The sequence below is a fragment of the Saccopteryx leptura genome, chromosome 1 (assembly GCF_036850995.1).
Source record: "Saccopteryx leptura isolate mSacLep1 chromosome 1, mSacLep1_pri_phased_curated, whole genome shotgun sequence".
Lineage (NCBI taxonomy): Eukaryota > Metazoa > Chordata > Mammalia > Chiroptera > Emballonuridae > Saccopteryx > Saccopteryx leptura.
Genome location: NC_089503.1, coordinates 59,090,219 through 59,113,103, shown reverse-complemented (window position 1 = coordinate 59,113,103; position 22,885 = coordinate 59,090,219). Strand labels below are relative to the sequence as shown.

General features: G+C 41.9%; 1 protein-coding gene across 6 annotated transcripts in view; it reads right to left on the bottom strand.

The window, feature by feature from the left end:
- The window catches only part of PAAF1 (proteasomal ATPase associated factor 1), a 48,420-nt gene that overhangs the window by 18,470 nt on the left and 7,065 nt on the right, over positions 1 to 22,885 (bottom strand). For 4 of the 6 annotated variants that reach the window (XM_066368131.1, XM_066368149.1, XM_066368138.1 and 1 more), the window contains exons 3-6: positions 13,419 to 13,522; positions 9,811 to 9,900; positions 3,665 to 3,763; positions 2,870 to 3,020 (exon numbers count right to left, since the gene is read on the bottom strand). In XM_066368131.1, coding sequence (XP_066224228.1) covers positions 2,870 to 3,020; positions 3,665 to 3,763; positions 9,811 to 9,900; positions 13,419 to 13,522 — 444 coding nt within the window. Of the gene's footprint in view, positions 1 to 2,869; positions 3,021 to 3,664; positions 3,764 to 4,354; positions 4,407 to 8,570; positions 8,703 to 9,810; positions 9,901 to 13,418; positions 13,523 to 22,885 lie in introns of those variants that run through there. The other 2 variants (XM_066368170.1, XM_066368161.1) reach the window with 2 other exon arrangements.

The following is a 22,885-nucleotide window of genomic DNA, read 5'->3' as shown; positions in this document are numbered from 1 at the left end:
TGAACTCGGGTTCTTTTTTTTTTTTTGTATTTTTCTGAAGCTGGAAACAGGGAGAGACAGTCAGACAGACTCCCGCACGTGCCCGACCGGGATCCACCCGGCACACCCACCAGGGGGCGACGCTCTGCCCACCAGGGGGCGATGCTCTGCCCCTCCGGGGCGTCGCTCTGTTGTGACCAGAGCCATTCTAGCACCTGGGGCAGAGGCCAAGGAACCATCCCCAGCGCCCGGGCCATCTTTGCTCCAATGGAGCCCCGCTGCGGGAGGGGAAGAGAGAGACAGAGAGGAAGGAGAGGGGGAGGGGTGGAGAAGCAGATGGGCGCTTCTCCTGTGTGCCCTGGCTGGGAATCGAACCCGGGACTTCTGCACACCAGGCCAACGCTCTACCACTGAGCCAACCGGCCAGGGCCAAATTCGGGTTCTTGAACCTGAGTCCTCTGCATCGCAGTCCAAGGCTCTATCCACTGCGCAACCACCTGGTCAGGCTAAAATGTTATTGAGTTCCATGGAAATGATGTAGGCTTAAAAAAACATATTTTTTGTTTGTCTTTTAACAGAGAGAAGGAGAGAGTTATTGACTTGTTTTTCTGCTCATTTATGTATTCATTGGTTGATTCCTGTATGTGCCCTGACCAGGATCAAACCCACAATCTTGGTGTATTGGGACAATGCTCCAACCAACTGAGCTATCTAGCCAGAGACAAAAAACAACAACAACAAAAAGCAGTTGTAAAAAGCATGTGCCCATAGCTGGATTCTATAGCTGTGGCTAGGGCACTATGACTAGTAAGACCTGTGTACAAATTTCAAGTAACACCAAAGAGCTGCCACCTAGAAAGTTTTCCTTTTCAACCCCCACCCAGGACTTTCTCACAGGCCAAAAGACTGGAACAAACTGCATGAATAAAAGCTGAAATCAGATGAACAAACTTTCTGTAACCCACTCTAAGGCAAGTGACACTCATGTATTCTTTTTTTTTTTTTTAATTTTTTTTAAAATTTTATTCATTTTTTTTTTTAGAGAGGAGAGAGAGAGGGAGAGAAAGAGACAGAGAGGGGGAGAGAGGAGAGAGAGACAGAGAGAGAGAAGGGGAGAGGAGCTGGAAGCATCAACTCCCATATGTGCCTTGACCAGGCAAGCCCAGGGTTTCAAACCGGCAACCTCAGCATTTCCAGGTCGATGCTTTATCCACTGCGCCACCACAGGTCAGGCCACACTCATGTATTCTTAAGGAGAACTGAAGGACGTTGGGAGCTTAGGATCCATGGGGTGGGTCCACTCAGTAACTGCAGTATTCAAAGGGGTTGTAAGTTGACTGAGTGTGCATTCGTGTTGAATACACATTTTGTTAAGTTCAACGTGCACAGTCACGTGCTGTTCCACTGGAAAGTTCCCCTGCACCTCACATTCAGCAGGCAAGCCAGAATGGAGGGGAATCTCCCAGCATTTGTCTAGACTCCTTTGGCTCCTAGACTGCACAGGCTGCCCTGACTCCTTAGATCTGCCAGTTCTTCAGGCTGAATGCAAAGAAGTCTCCAAATATCCTTTCTATTCCCTCTCAATGCAGCCGTGTACTTACAGTTTAGAAGTAAACCATGTATTTGCTAGGATTAAAATGTGTCTGTTAGATAATCTGTATGTTATCTGACAAAGGCATTATAAAGAAATATTAAAATTTAAAGCTTAATCTCTACACACAACTTATTTACAATATAGTCACATACATAAGGCAAAAACATTGGGTTAAATACCGTTAAGTATAGGGTAATACATAATTCCCAAATGAGTGGTATAGTGTGTATATAGTTCCAAAGGAGGGAACACATTAAGGAATTATTTGGGGACATTATTACATTTTCAAAATATCCAAAGTTATAAAATAAAAATAACATTATTTGTTACCTTTTCAACATTTCAATTAAGGATAAAACATCTCTAAATTTATTTTTTCCAACCAACCAACCAATCAGTTACAAAGGGAAGATATGCTCACTGTTTCTATAATCTCATATCAACTGGTTATATAGATAATCCATTTAAAAAATCTGAACTGTGATTTAAATCCATGGAAAGAAACTGTTAGTTTCATGCTCTATTTCTGTTGTGTTGTGATGAAGCCATGTGCCACCTTGCTTTTACTGTCACCTCAGCCAAAGGACTAACAATGAGAAAATGTGGGCTACTCTCTCCCACTCTCTCTTTCTCAGCACAAAAGCAGAGAGAGGCTCTCCTGGGGAGAATATTTTCCTCTTATCAATTGTGAAAACAACTATCTGTAAGATATTTTGTTCTAGATAGCAATAACTAGACTGAACAGTAAAAGAATTTCTCATCCTTTGGAGAAATAACAGCTCATTTATATGGCCAGTTGTCTGAATTACTTGTATTTTTGTGGAAACCAGGCTTCTGTTTCTATCTTTTTTTTTAAGCAAGAGAAATAGAGAAAGGTGGACAGACAGGGACAGAGGTAGGCAGGGAGATGAGGAGCATCAATTCGTTGTTGCAGCTCCTTAGTTGTTTATTGATTGCTTCTCACTGGGGCTCTCCAGAGAGCCAGTGACCCCTTGCTCAAACCAGTGACCTTTGGCTCAAGCCAGTGACCTTGGGCTTCAAGGCAGTGACCTTTGGGCTCAAGCCAGCGACCATGGGGTCATGTCTATGATTCCATGCTCAAGCTGGTGACCCCGTGCTCAAGCTGGTGAGCCCACACTCAAGCTGCAACCTCGGAGTCTCGAACCTGGGTCTTCGGCATCCCAGGCCAACACTCTATCCACTATGCCATCCCCTAGTCATGCTGTTTCTATCTTTTTCGTGATTTGTTTATGGGGATCATCAGAGAAGCCTTTTGGAAAAAATCACCGTTCATACCTCCTTTGTGACCTTTGAAGGTCACCACGCAGCTAGCATCTTCAGCTGACCAGATCTTTAGCTGGGCATCCATTCCCCCACTCAGAACCACAAGGCCTGATGGGAAAAACCTGCAACAATTCACATCAAACACATGTCCTTCCAATACTCTCTGGAAAAACAAAAGAAAATTCCAGGCTAGTTGTCTTGTGCATCCTTGATGCTTTCTTACCTCCCACATCCTTGGTCTCTTAAATGAAGTATCTATATACTATACTCACATGCTGCGTTTTAAAAATAAGGTGGTCCAAAGGATCTCATTAGCTCATCTGTCTACCATGTAGTTTTCTAAGAGCTGTAGGCTCCCTTACTGACTTTGGCTACAGATGTGGATTTGAACTCCACAGCTCTCACAGTCATCCTTAGGATAGTTCTACATACAAGAAGCTGAGGAGGCTTAGGGACTCTTTTATTCACCACTTCTTAAAATCTTTTGAATAGAAGGGGAGGCTAAGCCATAAATCTGTGTAACAGTCTAGCTACTCTGTCTTAGAAACTGATCACTCAGTGCAGTTCACACCAAGGGACTACCCACTTAGGCATTCACTGGCCTGGCTCCTCCACTGTTCTAGCTCAATTTGTTCTGGCAAATCACCAAGCTCGAGGATGGTTCTCAGATTAACAAATAGAACAAAGAGTGAAGTGCAACGGTACTATATTTTTAGAATGCGACAATCTTCTTCCTATGGTCCAGTCCAGGGTTTCTTAGACTACCCTTCATGTATATGACCCTGAAAGTGTATCTAAAGTCTTTACTCTGAGCTCTCCGTTGGAAGCCTGCCAGATTTTCATGCTCCCATCAGCACTAGAAGACACACCAAGGCCTCCACCACTGGACACATCCAGGCATGTTATCTGTTTCAAAAGACAAAACAAACCAGTGTTACAAATAAAGAAATGCTTGTCTTCCCTTGTAATATGTTGTAGATCTCCCATTTCACACTCCTCCCAGACATCCCAACACAAAAGACAGGTGGTTCATGTAAAGGTTGACTTTCATCACCAATCTCCCAACAAGGCTAAAGCCAACATGTTTTATTTCTTGAAACAAAGAGATATACCTTTTGTTTTCTTTTTAAGATTTTATTTATTGCCTGACCAGGCACTGGTGTAGTGGATAGAGTGTCAGCCTGGGATGTCGAGGGCCCAGGTTCGAAACCCTGAGGTCACCAGCTTGTGCACGGGCTCACCAGCTTGAGCATTAGGTTGCTGGCTTGACTGTGGGATCATAGACATGACCTCATGGTCGCTGGCTTGAGCCCAAGGTTGCTAGTTTGAGCAAGGGGTCACTGGCTCAGCTGCAGCCCCGCAGTCAGGGCACATAGGAGAAAAGCAATGAATGAATAATTAAAGTGCTGCAATTATGAGTTGATGCTTCTAATCTCCCTCTCCCACACTCAAGCTGGATGAGCCCACATTTAGGCTAGCAACCTTGGGGTTTCAAACCTGGGTCCTCAGGGTCTCAGGCAGGCCAATGCTCTATCTACTGCGCCAACACCTGGTCAGGCAAATAAGACATATTGAAACACTTACCTACTCACTCTGAAATCAATTTAATCCCTAAAGCAACATAGCCCAACCTCTTTCCTGACTCAGGTGGTTTCTATCCAACCACTTGCTAGGAATCTACTTTTGGCTACAGAGTGGACATCTCAAACTAAACATGTCCAAACCAGAACTCTTATTTCCCCTGCTCCATAGCAATACAACTACTTGCTCTCCAATCAGTAAATAGCACCACAGTTTACCCACTTCTCAGGCCAAAATTTTTAGAATTATCCCGAATCTTCATTTTCTCTCTCATCTCATATCCAAGTCATCAGCAAATCCTGTCTGGTGTCACACCCCCAGAATGGAAGTTCTACAACAGTTTTATTCATTGCTATAGCCCCAGTGCCCAGAAGGATACCTGGAATATAGTAGGTGATTAGTAAATCTATGAATCAGGCCTGTCCTGTGGTGGCACAGTGGATAAAGTGTCAACCTGGAACACTGAAGTTGCTGGTTTGAAACCCTGGGCTTGTCTGGTCAAGGCACACATGGGAGTCGATGCTTCCTGCTCCTCCCCACTTCTCTCTTTCACTCTCTCTCCCTCTCTTCTCTAAAACAAATAAAGTCTTGAAAAATTAAAAAAATCTATGAATCACTTAATAATAAGCTCAAATAAGAGAAAAGGAAAAAATAGAAAAGGGGAACAATTAATAATTTTTTAAAAAAACCTACTTCTCAAAAGATAAGTGGTTTTCTCAACTCTGCCAAGGATTTAATCACTTCTTCCCCCAGTAGTCTTCAGCACTATGTTCATATACTGTAGGGGCTGTCAGACAAGGGCAAATTTGCTCCCTAGAGGATATTTGGCAATGTCTGCAAACATTTTCAGTGGTCACAACTGAAGGTGGTACCTCACTGGGATGCTGCTAAACATCCTGCAGTGCATCAGAACAGCCCCTTTACACAGTGGTTCAGCAAAACCAAAACCCAATTTCTTGTTCATTTTAGTGAACCAGTTGTTAAAATGGCACTTGTAATCAGGGTTCTCTCTAAGGTGGGCGCCTGGGCAGCCGCCCCATGTGAAAATCACAAATTTATATTCCTTACTCCTTTTCAACATTCATCTGTTCAACAGTGTATTCTAAGCACCAGCAGTAATGTTCATTCCGTACATACGTGAAAAAGATGCCAATCAAGAAGTAATATGGAAATATCTTAACTGTTTTATTGTTTTTTGTCAGGTATTCTTTAATATTTTAAAACTCTTTCTTATAATGTAATCTAGTTTTGTATACCTCTTTTATTGTTCTCATTTAAATATTAAATGCATGATATAATAAACTACCTTTCCGTATATCTTTTTTTTATACTTAAAATGGTCATTATGGCAGAGAACCAGTTGTTAAATTATTCGAATCCCACCACCACCTTTACGATCTGCAGTGGTGCAGTGGATAAAGTGTCGGCCTAGAACACTGAGGTCGCCGGTTCGAAACCCTGGGCTTGCCCAGTCAAGGCACATGCAGGAAGAAACTACTATAAGCTGATGCTTCCCACTTCTCCCCCTCCCCCTCTTTCTCTTTCTCTAAAAAAGGAAAAAAAAAAAAAGTCCCTTTATAATAATTATCTAGCTCAAAATGTCAGTAGTGCCAAGGTTGAGAAACTCTGTTATACTGTACTGTGTCCTCTCATTTAATGTATTGTCCCAGGAGGGGACAGGATATTATGTTATTTATTTGTATTACCTATCTTTGGGGCCCTGGTTCCTAAACCTAAAAAGTAATTACATCTAAATTATCCATTTCTTACAAAGTGACAGAATACTGAGGAGTAGATTATAGGTCATATCAGCTGTTTCCTGCCTCCAAACTTTTATTAAAGAAAAAGGAAGCCTGACCAGGTGGTGGCGCAGTGGACAGAGCAGTTGGACTGGGTGCCGAGGACCCAGGTTCGAAACCTCAAGGTTGCTGGCTTGAGCGCAGGCTCACCAGCTTGAGCATGGGGTTGCTGGCTTGAGCGTGGGATCATAGACAGGACCTCATGGTCTCTGGCTTGAGCAAGGGGTCACTGGCTCGGCTGCAGCCCCTAACCCCCAGTCAAGGCACATATGAGAAGACAATCAGTGAACAACTAAGGTGCTGCAACTATGAGTAGATGTTTCTCATCTCTCTCCCTTCCTGCCTGTCTCTGTCTGTCTGTCTCTCTCTCACACTCAAAAAATAAAATAAAATAGCAGGTACTATAAGGGCTTATTTTGGTAAAACATTTAAAGAAAAAAGATTGGTTCTGACCTGTGGTGGTGTAGTGGATAAAACATAGACCTGGAACACTAAGGTCGCTGGTTCGAAACCCTGGGCTTGCCCGTCAAGGCACATACAGGAAGCAACTACTATGAGTAGATGCTTTCTGCTTCTCTCTCTCTCTCTCAATCTCTCTCTCCCCAAAAATCAATAAATTTAAAAAAAAAAGAAAGATTAGGAGGATCAAGTCAAATAATGATATATATCAGGGGTCCCCAAACTATAGCCCGCGGGCCACATGCGGCCCCCTGAGGCATTTATCCGGCCCCTGCTGCACTTCTGGAAGGGGCACCTCTTTCATTGGTGGTCAGTGAGAGGAGCATAGTTCCCATTGAAATACTGGTCAGTTTGTTGATTTAAATTTACTTGTTCTTTATTTTAAATATTGTATTTGTTCCCTTTTTGTTTTTTTACTTTAAAATAAGATATGTGCAGTGTGCATAGGGATTTGTTCATAGTTTTGTTTATAGTCCGGCCCTCCAACGGTCTGAGGCACAGTGAACTGGCCCCCTGTGAAAAAAGTTTGGGGACCCCTGATATATATAAAACTTAGCACGGGCCCTAGCCAGTTGACTCAGAATACTCTAGAGCATTGGCCTAGCGTGTGGATGTCCTGGGTTCAATTCCCAGTCAGGGCACACAGGAGCAGCAACCATCTGCTTCTCTACCCTTTCTCTTCCCCCTTCACTCTCTTTCCCTACCGCAGCTATGGCTCAACTTGTTCGAGCACATTGGCTCCAGGCATTGAGGAGGGCTCCACAGAACCTCTGCCTCAGGCACTAAAAGTAGCCTGGTTGCCAACATCGACCCCAGATGGGCAGAGCATCAGCCCCAGACAGAATCGCTGGGTGCATCCCGGTGGGGGCACACATGGGAGTCTGTCTATCTCTCCTCCTCTCACTTGGAAAAAAAAAAAAAAGCTTAGCGCGATGCTGGCACATAGGTAATCAGTAAATGTTAGTTATTACACTATGCTTGTTATTAATAAAGGCTATATAACAAAAGTTTACAGAAGTAATCTTTAGATTAGAAAAAGAAAAGTGATTCACTTTCTGTTGTTTCCTAAATTTTCATCCCTAAACACATATTTATTTTGCAATAAGGGGAAAAAATAGCTATTTTTAAAAATGTACCACACAACAAAAGTGGAAGGTTTTTTTGTTTTTTTGGATTTTCCGAAGTGAGAAGCAAGGGAGGGGGGACACCACACAGACTCCCGCATCTGCCCAACCAGGATCCACCCCGTAAGCCCACCATGGGGCGTTGCTCTGCTGCAATCAGAGCCATTCTAGCACCTGAGGTGGAGGCCATGGAGCTATCCTTAGTGCCCGGGCCAACTTTGCTCCAATTGAGCCTTGACTGAGGAAGAAGAAAGAGACAGAGATAAAGGAAGGGGGAAGGGGGGAGAAGCAGATGAGCACTTCTCCCATGTTCCCTGGCCGGAAATTGAACCTGGGACTTCCACATGCCGGGCCGATGCTCTACTGCTGAGCCAACCAGCCAGGGCTGGAAGGTTTTAATATAACCAGTTTATCCACCTATTTTTCACTTCTACTTTCAAAAGCCACAATAGTAGAAAGAGCTTTATCATATAGACCTCGAAATTTATTCCTCTCCTGACCTGTGGTGGTGCAGTGGATAAAGCATCGACCTGGAAATGCTGAGGTCGCCGGTTCGAAACCCTGGGCTTGCCTGGTTAAGGCACATATGGGAGTTGGTGCTTCCAGCTCCTCCCCCCTGTCTCTCTCTTCTCTCTCTCTCTCCCTCTCTCTCTCCTCTCTAAAATGAATAAATAAAATAAAAATTAAAAAAAAAAAAAGAAATTTATTCCTCGCCTGACCAGGTGATAGTGCAGTGGATATAGCACTGACCTGGGACCCTGAGGACACAGGTTCGAAACTCCAAGGTTTCTGGCTTGAGGATGGGCTCACCAACATGGCACGGTCGCCAGCTTGGGCCTGGGATCATAGATATGACCCCATGGTTGCTGGCTTGATCCAAAGGTCAGTGGCTTGAACAAGGTGTCACTGGCTTAGCTGGAGCCTCTCAGTCAAGGCACCTATGAGAAGTAATCAATGAACAACCAAAATGCCACATCTACGAGTTGATGCTTCTCATCTCTCGTCTGTCTCTGTCTTTCTCTCACACTAAAGAAAAAAAAAAAGAAAGAAAACTATTCCTGCCTGACCAGGCAGTGGCACAGTAGATAGAGTGTTGGACTGGGATGTGGAGGACCCAGGTTTGAGACCCCGAGGTCGCCAGCTTGAGCGCGGGCTCATCTGGTTTGAGCAAAGCTCACCAGCTTGGAGCCAAGGTCACTGGCTCGAGTAAGGGGTCACTTGGTTTGCTGAAGGCCCGCGGTCAAGGAACATATGAGAAAGCAATTAATGAACAACTAAGGTGTTGCAATGTGCAACGAAAAACTAATGATTGATGCTTCTCATCTCTCCGTTCCTGTCTGTCTGTCCCTGTCTATCCCTCTCTCTGACTCTCTGTGTAAAAAAAAAACACAGAAAAAATAAAACTATTCCTCAATAGCTGTACTTAGAATTTGAGAAAATGTCCCTGTCCTGTAGGCAAAGGGCTAAAATTACAAGCAATAGCAAATTATGCAAATATCAGCTACTATCATCATTATCCAAAAGCCAGTAAATAGCTCTGCAAAAACAGATAAGAAAATTTCATTTCACAATTCCTTTGTCTAAGATACCAGTGAGTGGATTTATGCACATATTCTATGTGATTCCAAGTACCAGTTATCATACTTCATCAGCTCTTATCTTATAATCAAAATAAATGAAAGACATATTACTTATAAATGTTTATAGCACAAGACAAGTAGATGCAAAAAAAATTAACAGGGTACCTGTATTTTATTTCTCCTTATTTTATCAAAACACATTCTTTTTTTAGATTTTATTTATTCATTTTTATTAGAGAGAGAGAGAGAGAGAGAGGGAGGAAAGAGATAGAACAGGGGGAGGAGCAGGAAGCATCAACTCCCTTATGTGCCTTGACCAGGCAAACCCGAGGTTTCAAACCGGCAACCTCAGCATTCTAGGTCAACGCTTTATCTACTGCGCCACCACAGGTCAGGCTCAAAACACTTACACTCTTTGCATGAATCCTGGAAAAAGTGGTATACGGTGCCAAAAACTTCGAAGATGCATTTTCCTTTGGACATGAAATATGAATGCTTTTCTAAACAGAGAAGAAAAGATGAAATACATCAGTAAAGCCACTCTAGTGGAATTAAAGCCTTTTAACAAAAGCATTAGGACAACAGGAAATGCTCTCTAATCCTCCATCGCCAGCCCAGAAAACTATTGCTCCCCTATAGATCTGTAGGGCTTTCACTGCAGGGGCTGTAATGCAATTTGGAACCACTCAGATGCCATTATCCTTTTATGTTAACCTGTCTCATAGAAGACAAACCAATCATAAGATACAACTGACAAAATGAGAGCATTAAGTTTTAGAAGAAAATCTAATACCAGTACTCTTTATTAGCAATGGTGCAAGGAGCAGAATTAACAGATGTGAAAAAACAACACCAGCCCTCAAGCCTAGGGTCTATGGACTAGTCTAAAAGTAAATGCCTATAAGAACTTTCAGAAAGAATGTTAGACTGCTGACATCCACAGATAGCAATGAAAACTGGTAAACTGGCAAAGTAAATTGTAAATTATGTTACACTCTAACACCGTGTAGGGCCTGGTCAGGCTTGTGGTGCCCATTCCCACCTAGGACTTAAACTGGCTGTCCATGTTTGTAGATGGTCATCGTTGCAGTCATAGCTGTATTATGATTCCTATGTGTTTTGCCTCATCATTATCACATATTTTTCAGCTACTGTAGCAAAATAACACTAGTGACATAGTAGGAAATTATACCTAGAACCAGATGTTAGATTCAGGTGACAAGACTAGCTAAAGTAGCCTTTGTAACCATTACAACTAAGTATGTTGGTATTTCAAGGTAGTATGTGTAGAGGTATAAAAGGCTTAGTAAACCCATACGTTTTCAATTGTAAAATTTATAAAACCTAAATGCACATCAAAGATTCGATATAATTCCTTACTCTAACTGGCAGAATACCAACCCCACTATCTCAGTGCATTTCTCTATAGAGAGCTGAGGACCTGCACTCATCAAATGGTCCTACCCTGTTATTTCTTCCATAGTAGTACTTCAAAGTTTCTGGAAATTCTGCTGGATAACAAAAACGTCTTCAACAATCAAGATATTCTAAACCTCTTTATAAGGCTAATCTGTGTACAACAAGCAGTCCCCACAATTCATTAGAAAGAACAGTTTCAAAGTTATAATACTCTTATCACTGAAAATCAATATGCTCTTATTACAGGTCTTCTACTCCTTTAAAAAGACAATCAGAATAGCTACACAAACTACTTCCTTAGCCTGCATATCCATGCCTGGCTGCCTGCAGGCCTTTCATTAAATGAGGTTTTGATTCTAACCACATGACAAAGCCCATACAGCTAGCTGCCAGAGAGCTGGCCTGGATTTGGAATTGTCTGCTGTACCCAAAACTAAAGTGTCAGCTAAACTCTCCTGGCTAAATATTCATACCAAGCAAGGACGCAAGAGGCTCTGAGTAGGAGCTTAGTGTTCAGGCCTCTGTAGGCACTGTTTTGCTCTCAGCAGACTTCATTTCTTTGGGGCTAATTATGTGAAAGAGTGCAAGAATCAGTGGTTTTCTCCTGCTTATCAATCTTGCAAATCCACCTCTAATCCATAAGAGACTATGAAGGAAGATAAATGTGCAACCGCCTTCCAACAACAGCAGTAAAGAATCATGCTGTTAATGAAAATATTTCAAAGAAAAGCTACAGGAGATAGCAAAACAGCATTTAAGGGTGGGGAGTTGGAGAGGGGAATGTGAGTATTTCACAGTAAGGTGAAATTCAAAGTCAAATTATTTTATCTTCCAGGGTTAGATTTTTAAGCATATTGACAGATCTATTTAAAATAACAATGTATGTAGTTAACATCAAATAGCAAAGTGACTCATGGCAATTAGGAAACAAATGAATGCTCAACCATAAGCACTTACTGTCTGACCCAGCAGGTACACAGCAGAAATTAGCAATGATGTTGGAAGATAAGAAGTGTATCAGGGCCTGAGTATGAAGGGAAGAAAGGAAGTCAGCACCCTGCCAATAATGGATACAAGCGAAACACCTGGGGAAAACGCAGGCTTGCAAGGTGGTGGTATACTTGAAATTAATATAAACTGCGTTTCAATTACAACATATAATCTAACTAGTTTGATTATTACAGGTTAATGAACCTTTCTGAGTCTGTCTGCTTATCTGCAAAATGGATTTTAAAATACCAATCCCAAAAGACTATTAGGGATTGTAATATTTTACATTTTCATTCATATGCAGTCTCACTCCCCACTAACCAGTCTATAAGGCAGACTATTATCTCCATTTTTTATTGATGAGGAAACTGAGGCTTAGGGATTTATTTGTCCAAAATTATATTTTTTAATTGAATTTATTGCAGTGAAACTGGGTAATAAAATTATATAGGTTTCAGGTGTACAATTCTATAATACATTATCTGTATATTATATTGTGTGTCCACCACCCCGAGTCAAGTCTTCTTCCATCACCATTTATACCCCCCTTTATTTTCTTCTACCTCCCCCAACCCTTTTCCTCTCTGGTAATCACCATACAGTTATCTATGAGTTTGTCCAAAATAATATTGCTAGTAAATATCAGAGTTAACTATGAGTTGGACTCAGATCTTCTGACACTCTACAATTCTATAACTGTTGATGAAAAAAACAGATATAAGATGCCCTGGCTGGTTGGCTCAGTGGTAGAACATCAACCTGACATGTGGAAGTCCTGGGTTCAATTCCCGGTCAGGGCACCCCTGCTTCTCATTTCCTTCCCCTCACTCCCTCTCTCTTTCCCTCCCGCGGCCATATGAATATGTTTTCAACTGTAAATTTTATAAAACCTAAATGCATATCAGGTATTCCGATAAAAAGTGAGAGTCTGAATTGAGGCTCACATTATTTATCTGTTAGAAAGTGCTGGTATAAGGAAAGAGGAAGTGTGACTGTACCTAAAAGTACCATATATGTAACTACAAAAGAAAAATTGAGAGTGCGCTGTGTTAAATATACATAGGATCCCAAAGACTTAATAAGAAAAAAGAAATGTAAAGTATTTCATTAATAATCTTATTAATTACATGTAGAAATGTTTTAGATATATTGGGCTAAATAAAAAATATATATTTATGTACATATTTTTTTCAACCACAATCTAAAGGGCATCTTTATGGGATATAAATTAAGAATATTTAGCTTCCAGAATATATCTGCAATATGCATGACAGATAAAAGTTAAATAAAATATATTATTAAAATTAATTTCACTTGTTTCTTTTGTGGCTACTAGAAAGCTTAAAATTATATATGTGATTATATATGTGGCTCACATTATTTATCTGTTAGAAAGTGCTGGTATAAGGAAAGAGGAAGTGTGACTACCTAAAAGTACCATATATGTAACTACAAAAGAAAAATTGACATTCAAAGGCAGTAAATACTATGATTATGGTACAGATGAAATGAAGATGAAACTGATTGACAGATAACAGTATAAATATTTAAAGTAGATATATAGATATTACCATATATATGGACACCGCATCAAGACATAAAAACCTACCTTGTTTATTTCATTCACAATAAATCCTTCTGAAGCTGTAACCTCTGGGATGCCATCAAGGCCAATTCCTTGACAAGTTAGGCTGCCATACAGAGTTGGTTTCCCTAGATAGCACAAAGAAACATGTCTCAAAAAATAGTAAAAATTTAATATTTTTCTCCTTGAAGAACCAATTCAAGCATCTGTATAAATGGTAGGAAATTAGTTCATGAAAAAACAGGTATTTGTGTTTAAAATGAGGCAAAGTGGAAAGACTAGCCCAAGGGAACCTAATTAGGGAGGGAATACACTCAAGGACTAAAAACCAGGAAGAAAGGTTTGAAGATACAATGTAGCATTTATAGGGACAGCTCTAGGAATTGATCTGAGTCTCAATTTCTTTTTTTTTTTTTGTATTTTTCTGAAGCTGGAAACGGGGAGACAGTCAGACAGACTCCCGCATGCGCCCGACCGGGATCCACCCGGCATGCCCACCAGGGGCTACGCTCTGCCCACCAGGGGGCGATGCTCTGCCCCTCCGGGGCGTCGCTCTGCTGCGACCAGAGCCACTCTAGCACCTGGGGCAGAGGCCAAGGAGCCATCCCCAGCACCCGGGCCATCTTTGCTCCAATGGAGCCTTGGCTGCGGGAGGGGAAGAGAGAGACAGAGAGGAAGGGGGGGGGGTGGAGAAGTAAATGGGTGCTTCTTCTATGTGCCCTGGCCGGAATTCGAACCCAGGTCCCCCGCACACCAGGCCGACGCTCTACCGCTGAGCCAACCGGCCAGGGCCAAGTCTCAATTTCAATGGCTGTGAAATGGCATTCTTTCAGGATGAAAGGTGAAGATCAACATGAATATATGCATTTATCTACTGTATATACATATAATACATAGTAAACAGCTAAGCTTCATTTTTTTTCATTAATTAAGTACATTAATCTGGAAAATGTACTTAAGTAGAACACTGTTCTTGCAGTGATATGAGCTTAAAAAAGATATTATCCTATACATAAATGTATACAGATAGTAGAATGCAGTTAAAAACATGTTCTTCTAGTCCCCATCACATATTCTATATACACTTTTATAACAGCCAGTAACATGCTGTTTACATTTCTAACCTACTATTAGACTGGAGTCCTAATGTTCAGAAACTAGCAGGTTGCTATAAATGATTCAATAAATAACTGTTGGTACCAAGCTGAAATTCTAGGAGAGAAGTAAAAACCATTATGGACCTAAAGTGCTTCCTAGACAGGGTAGAACCTTGAAAGCAAGGTAGGGGCCCGACTTGTGGTGGCACAATGGATAAAGCATTGACCTGGAACACTGAGGTCACTAGTTTGAAACCCAGGGCTTGCCTGGTCGAGGAACATATGGGAGTTGATGCTTCCTGCTCCCCCCCCCCTTCTTTCTCTCTCTCCTGTCTCTAAAATGAATAAATTTTTTAAAAATAAAAAAAAAGGCCCTGGCCGGTTGGCTCAGTGGTAGAGCGTCGGCCTGGCATGCGGGAGTCCCGGGTTCGATTCCCGGCCAGGGCACACAGGAGAAGCACCCATCTGCTTCTCCACCCCTCCCCCTCTCCTTCCTCTCTGTCTCTCTCTTCCCCTCCCACAGCTGAGGCTCCATTGGAGCAAAGTTGGCCCGGGCGCTGGGGATGGCTCTGTGGCCTCTGCCTCAGGTGCTAGGATGGCTCTGGATGCAACAGAGTGACGCCCCAGATGGGCAGAGCATCGCCCGGTGGGCATGCCGGGTGGATCCCGGTCAGGCACATGCGGAAGTTCGTCTGACTGCCTCCCCATTTCCAGCTTTGGAAAAAATGCAAAAAATAAAAATAAAAAATAAAAATAAAAAAAGCAGCAAGATAGGACTAGGCCCAGGCTGGGTAGTTCAATGGTTAGTGCTGTGCCCATACACCAAGGTTGTGGGTTTGATCCCAGTTAGGGCACATACAAGAAACAACCAATAAATGCATAAATAAGTGAAACAACAAATCAATGTTTTTCTCTCTCTCTCTAAAAATCAATAAGTAAATTATTTTTATTTCTTTAAATTATTTTTTATTAAGTGAGAGGTGGGGAGACAGAGAGACAAACTCCCACATGCACCCTGACTGGGATCCACCCAACAAGCCCTTACCAGGCAATGCTCTGTCCATCTGGGGTGGTTGCTCAGTTGCTCTACAACCAAGCTATTTTAGACCGTGAGGGGAGGCCATGGAGCCATTCTCAGAGCCTGGCGCCAGCTTGCTTGAACCATTCGAACCACAGCTGCAGGATGGAAAGAGGGGGCAGGTGGAGAAGAAGACGGTTGCTTCTCCTGTGTGCCCTAACCAGGAATTGAACCCAGGATTTATAGACACCAGGCTGATGCTCTACCACTGGGCCAACTGGCCAGGGTCACGAAAATTAAAAAAAAAAAATAGAAAACAAAGTAAAGAAAGAAAGATAGGACTAGGTAGGAGTTAAGGGAAAGGAAACTCCAAGTCAGGGAGGGGGGCATGTCAAGAACAAAAGAAAGTGAGAAAGAACAAGGAGAAGGGAGGCATCAAGTAATATATCAGTTTGGTTACAACAGTCATGGAAAGGTAGCTGAAGGACATTAAATAAGAAACTCACCTAGGGTAACCTAGGGTAGAAGTTTGGACTAGCAAAGGTCTAGTGAAGAAGAAGCTTTTGGTCAGGACGTGACATGAAATGATAGTTCAGAAAGATACCACAAAAATGAGATTGAGGAATTCTGCTTTTTGTCCCCCTTCAAGAATCCCTCCTGGCTTTGCTAACCACCCTATGAAGTCTGGCCCTCAAGGTGTATCATTTCAACCAATTTCTATCGGCCTCTTTAATGACCTCTCTACATTTATAAAGTCACTGAAATTATCTGTCTTGGTTTTTTGGCCTATATAACAGAAATGGGATTAATCCAACTGCTCACCTTCCAGATTTCTACATGCAGACTGCTGAGAGCTGCTACAGACAAGCAAATAACTGTGCAGGTGGGCACCACTACAATTCATGTTCCCAAACTCTAGTTCTGCTGGCCTTTTGCCCTTCCTATGCCCCACAGCAGCTAATTCCCATGACAACTATCCTGCCAACAAAACCTCCTTCCTTCATAATTGCCAAAAAATGGAAACAACTCAAATGTCCATCGATTGATGAATGGATAAAAATGTGGTATATTCATGCAATAAAATATTACTTGGCCACAAAAAGGAATGAATGCTACAAAATGGATGAATCATAAATGTTATGCTTAATGAAAGACACAAAAGGCCATGTGTTATATAATTCAATTTATATGAAATGTCCAGAATAGGCAAATCCAGAATAGACAAAGTCAATTAGTATCTTGAAGGAGGGGAAAATGGGAAGTGACTGTTAAAGAGTAAAGGGTTTGTTCTAGGGGTGATAGAAATGTTCTGAAATTGGACAGTGGTGACAGACACACAACTCTGAATATACTAAAATCCACTGAGTTTACACTTTAAAAGGTCAATCTTAAGGTATGTGAATTATAACTCAATAAAGCTGTTATTAAAAAATTATAATACTAATAGTATTTACCTCATAGGGTTGTAAGAAATAGAAATTAATGTAAGGCATCTAGCACAGATTTTTTTTTTTTACAGAGACAGAGAGTCAGACATGAACAGAGAGAGATGAGAAGCATCAATCATTAGTTTTTCATGCAACACCTTAGTTTTTCATTGATTGATTGCTTTCTCGTATGTGCCTTGACCGCCTGGTCAGGCGCACAGCACAGATTTTAAGTCAATAAAACTGTTACTTAAAAAAAACAAAAACCGCCTGACCAGGCAATGGCGCAGTGGATAGAGCGTCAGACTGGGACGCAGAGGACCCAGGTTCCGGACCCTGAAGTCACTAGCTTGAGCGCGGGTTCATCGGGTTTGAGCAAGGCTCACCAGCTTGCCCCAAGGTCACTGGCTTGAGCAAGTGTTACATCCCAGGAGACAGACCACAGCAAACCCAAAGTGAATTTTATAATATAAGTTTTATTGCAAACCTGCACAGGGACTGCAGGCAACCCACGCAAGGGAACACTGCAGCCCCGAGCTTCTAAAATGGCTCCTTTTTATAGGGTGGCTATCTAGGCTGAGCAAGCAAGCAACGTTTACAAGGGCAGGATTCTTGGCTAAGTCTCTAGGGTAGGGGCTTCCTTGATCTGGGTACATAGAGTTCAGTGGAAAATATTGCTACATTTCTAACGGTTGTTTATCTTTTTTCCTCCAGCCATGTACTGGATGTACTCAGTTTTCATGGCTGGTGGCCGGCACTGCTTGTCCTAAGATGTCACATTCCCCCGTTTTCTTCTTACTAGTTCAAATCACTGAACTTTGGTATTGCTCATCCGAACTGGGTATAATCTAGTAGGGCTGAGCTAAGACCATAAGTCTTACAGTATCTATTCTTTCTCAAACAAATGCTGTGGTGCAACCGCAACAAACTGGAACTGGACCCTAAACTGATGCAATCAATTTGGGTTTTATACACTGGCTAGTGATTAGCCTACTACGCCTCTCATAATGGTCAGCGATGAGCTAAGGGGGAGAGAGGTATTTATAGGCGAAACCTACAAGGTTACAATGTTTTCAGCACGTTTGTACAGTATCTTTGCAAAAGTACACAAGCACACACTGTTCTAAGATAATAAACTACTTTCCTGCAATATCTGCAGGGCTGATACATAAGGAACTCATCCTGCCTTTGCTAGCAAGATTAGATTTGCTGAGACTCATGAGAATTTTCTACTTTAGCTGTAGCTATAAGCTAATTGGGTCAGGGGTCCTCCCTAGTATGTGCTGGCATGCTGATAGTGTGCCCTTAGTACTACAAGCTTTACGGCTTGAATTCTCTTTTGTACATACTGTGTGAGGCAGTTGATAATACACAGACCAATGGTGACCCCCCTACTATAAGCAAAACGAGGGGTCCGGTAAGAGCAGTAAGTAACATAGTGAGCCAAGGGGATGAAGAGAATAAATTCTCATACTAATTTCTTTCTGCCTTGTATTTTTCTTCTCTGTACTAACTTCTTACAACTTGCACAAACCTTCTGCAACTTACATAAACCTTTAATTTTTATGAACTTTCTTATCTATTCAGAAATGACTGGCTTTATAATAACTTATTTTCTCCCTTTTTTGTTCTAAAGTATTTCTATACCTTATGCCTTTTATTACGGAAATTACAATTTCCTTTCAGTTAGAACTCTTAATTTAAAAAATCTTAACCTTTACCTTTAGTGACAACTAAGCTGGCAATAAGTAATTTTCTTTAAAGTATACTTCCTCTTGGAGGTGTCCTCCCCCTAAGTAGCTAGTATTTATAGGTTAAGTGTAAGTACACATATATTTTTCATTACCTTGTAGCTTCCCTTCTAACTAAGGGACTTATAGTAGTGCATGTATTAACTCTAAGACAACTTGTTCTGGCTTTCCTTTGACCTTAGTTCCCCTCCCTTCCCAAAGTCTAATTAAAAGGAGGTCCTTAGTGAGTTTCTCTAGGCATTAGCCATGCGTGGACCAGTCACTTTCTGGTTTGTGGCTGAAGTAGGGCATGCTGTCCTTCTCAGGGTCAGCTTACAAGGGTTGGTGGCGTCAGTCTCCGCTGTCCACAAAGGTGTCTCTGCTGGGACTGCAAGCTTCAGCCGGCTGCGGTGGACCCAGACGGGTATGCCTCCTACCTTGGCAGTAGTGGGAGTGGTCAGGATCATGGTGTGTGGACCCATCTACGTGGGAGTCAGTCCTTGGGTGGTGTACTTCTTTACCTAGACTGAGTCTGCAGGCTGGAAGGGATGTATTAGGTCTTCTGGCAGTGCTGGAATCACCTCTCGGACAGTCTTTTGGACAGCCTGCTGAGTAATCTGTAGACCCTGTAAGACTCAGGGGTCCCTAAACTTTTTACACAGGGGGCCAGTTCACTGTCCCTCAGACTGCTGGAGGGCCGCCACACATAGTACTCCAGTACATTGACTACTAATGAAAGAGGTACACCCTCGGAAGTGCGGCAGGGGCCAGACAAATGGCCTCAGGGGGCCGTAGTTTGGGGACACCTGCTGTAAGTACTTAAGGAAGGAGTGGTTATTTAATTTAGTTGTTTTATTTCCTCTCTGAGTTTCGGTAGGAAGGGAGGGAGTCTCCTAAATATTATCTCAAAAGGAGTGAATTCTTCCCTGTAGGGGGTGTACCTTGCCCTAAGGAGGGCTAAGGTGAGTAAGGTGGGCTACTTTCTACTGGTTTAAAACAAGTTTAAAGTTTCCTTTAAGATCCGATTCATGTTTTCTACCTGTCAATTACTTTAGTAAAATTTATTTCTAAACATTCACCTGGGAAAGTTTTCTGTTTCTCTTTATAATTTCTTTTCTTTGCTTAATATTTATTTTGGTACAGACTGAACAGTTAGAAATTATGCTTTCTCTATTAGATTCTAAGTCTGACTTTTCTAATTGCTTGTAAAAAAAACAAACCTTTGGCAACCTGGGTTCTAGAAAAGTTACTAAAATTTCCTAAAACCCCACTGGTTTTAGGGCTACCTGACTGGTAGTATCATCAGCTGCTTGCTTGTTTTTTCTTGAGAGTTTCTATGGAGTCCTCCTCTCTAGGTGGCCTGGACAGTGGATAATGACCACTACTTCAGGAGAACAGTCTCCTGCATTCTCTGGGGTGAGGGTTTGAGCCTCACCTTCTCTGGTTCTTAAGCCTTCTCCTGATCGCCCCTCTTTGACTGTGCCTGTCTTAGGTTGTTCCTGCCTTCAGGAATCTTACCCGTCTTTGGCTAACCAGCCATCTTAGGGGCCAGAGTTATTTATGGCCATGAGAGGGAGCAACGTCCCTTCTAAAATGCTTAGTTTTAGCAGCCAATGTTTCTACCTAATGAAAAACTTATAATACATTTCTTTTCTAATTCCTAGAGCTGAATGCTATGTAAAGGCTAGGTTGACTGCCCTAGTATCTTCTGGCTCCTCTAAGTCTAGGGATGTATAGACTCTGTAAGCTTTCTATAGTCTAAGAAAGCTGTGGGGGTCTTCTGAGGATCCTGAATAACTTCTGATACCTTAGATAAACTTATGGTTGTTTTTCTGAGTATCTTCTCTGATCCAGGCTAACAGAAACTGGTGGAAAGTGTCTAAAAATTTCTTCACTTACACCTGACCTGTGGTGGCGCAGTGGATAAAGTGTCAACTTGGAATGCTGAGGTCGCCGGTTCGAAACCCTGGGCTTGCCTGGTCAGGGTACATATGGGAGGTGATGCTTCCAGCTTCTCCCCCCCCCCTCTCTCTCTCTCTTCTCTCTCTCTCTCCTTTCTAAAATGAATAAATAAAATAAAATTTAAAAAAAAAAAAAAAAAAAATTTCTTCACTTGCTTGGGTGGTGGGGTCCCGCTTAGGCTAGGCAATTAGAAACATTTTCTCAAGGTGGTCTCAGTTGTTGTAAGTGGGGCAGCCTATGTACAGTACAGATTTCTAACAGTCTTGTTCAGGCTTGAGGCTCCTCTGAGAAAAGGGGGTTCTGAGCTTTCTAATTCTGTAGGCTACTTGGAAAAAAGAATTTAAACTATTTCTTATTTTCTCCTTCCTTGACTATCAGCTGTAATTGAACTATTGTTCTTATGCTACCTTAAATCAGCACCCTGCCCTTTAACTCGGTTGGAACTATGAGGGCTCTAATCTATGACATTTCCATAGGAAATATTAAGTAAAACCTGAGCAGTTTCACCTCTGCACTTTTCCTAATGTACTTATTTACTTAGCTGATTAACAATTGCAGTTTGATAGGGTGGTAAATCAGGTGGAGGTTCAGGATTATGTCTCTAGAGTTCTCTTTTCTACCTATTATGTTAAGAATTCTTCTATTAAGCTAATCAATAGTAATATTTGTCACTCTGGGTTTTGTGACCTAACATTGAACAATTAACAATTATTGAATTATTACATATCCCTTAATATTTAAACTAAAATTTTAACATTACAGGCTATGAAATAGTAAATGAAAAGGAGAATTAACAAAAGACTGTTGAAATAACATATACATTTCTAACATAGAAATGTTTGTTTTTTTTACAACAACAGATCCTTGGTACAAAAAGGAAGTCTTTGTATTTGACAGACTACAATTCTATATGCTTTATTATTAGTACATATTTAGTACGATTCACAATAAGAGATTATAAACTACTAACCCTAATGAACTACTGATTTTTAGAGAAAAATAAGGAATGGTCAAAATGTAGTTACTATTTTGTGGCTTCCTAGCTGACAAAGAGATGCTAACCCTCTTTTTGACCTATAGAGATTTACAACATTAAGTCATTATAAGGGTTGGGGTAGCAAACTAAAAAACACAATTTTATAAACTTATTTTCTTAACAGTGGGGTATTCTAGTTTACTTAAGGTCCTCAATTTCCTCAGGGACATAGTAACCCTGTAATTCCCTGAGGACCTTTTTCTTATAATTCTTGACTATTATGGCTAAAGCAGTGGCTTTAGAAGGGGCCGTATTCCCTAAATCTTCTCCTCAGGTCTGGCTCCAGGTAGGAGGCGGGGATTCCCCAGAGCCAAAGCAGAGGAGGGCAGGGGGCTGTAGCAAGGTGATGACAGCCTCTAGCTTACTGTGCTGTTATCTTTTGCCTGACTAAGCAGTGGCTCAGCCCTTGAGCTAAGAAAGGGGTTTCTTTGTTATAACACTATAAGGGAATCAGTCAGGGTACCTGGGATTCCCGGTGCCCAGGGGGGAGGGGCAGGTGCCCGAAACTGTGAGGGGAGCCCGCCGCTTCTCCTGCAGCCAGCTGCAGCCTGGCTGCCTTTTCTTTCTCTACCTCTGCTGCCATACTGGGCTGCATACTGACCGTGCCACCTGCCTGCGGGTGGGTGCTGGTGATAGTACGCTAGACTCTATGTTTTCTATGGGTCTAGCAATCCTTGGTTTGGCCAGTCTGCTCTTAAGTTGGCCATTTTAATTTACAGAGAGTTCTCAATGTATCTTCTTAATATTAATTCTTACCCTTTATTTTCTAAATGGGTAAAATTTCTTTGGGTCAGTAGGTGAATATCTAAATATCTGAAACTAGTTTCTACTCTATACTTCCTCCAGCACTCTCTTAGGTCTTTAGTTAGTTCCTATAATTTGTGGGCTTCCTATCAATGAAGGAAGAACCCATAGAACAGTGTTACTATAGGTCCCTGGGGGCCTAACAGTATGGAACCCCGGCCCCTTCAGTCTTGATCCTCAAAGAGGACCTTAGCTTTCTGTCCCTTCTTCTCCTTTAGCTTAGGACACTCATTTTTCTAATGCCCGGTCTCCTTGCAATAAGCACATTGATTCTTGTCTAGAGGCGGTCTACTATTCTGCCCTTTCCTTTGTGGCTTTCCTTTTGTTGGGCTGCGATTAGTATTTTTGCCACCTTTTCCACACCTCGTATCTCTGGATCCTCCCTGTTCATATAAACTTTCTGACTAATTTCTAAAA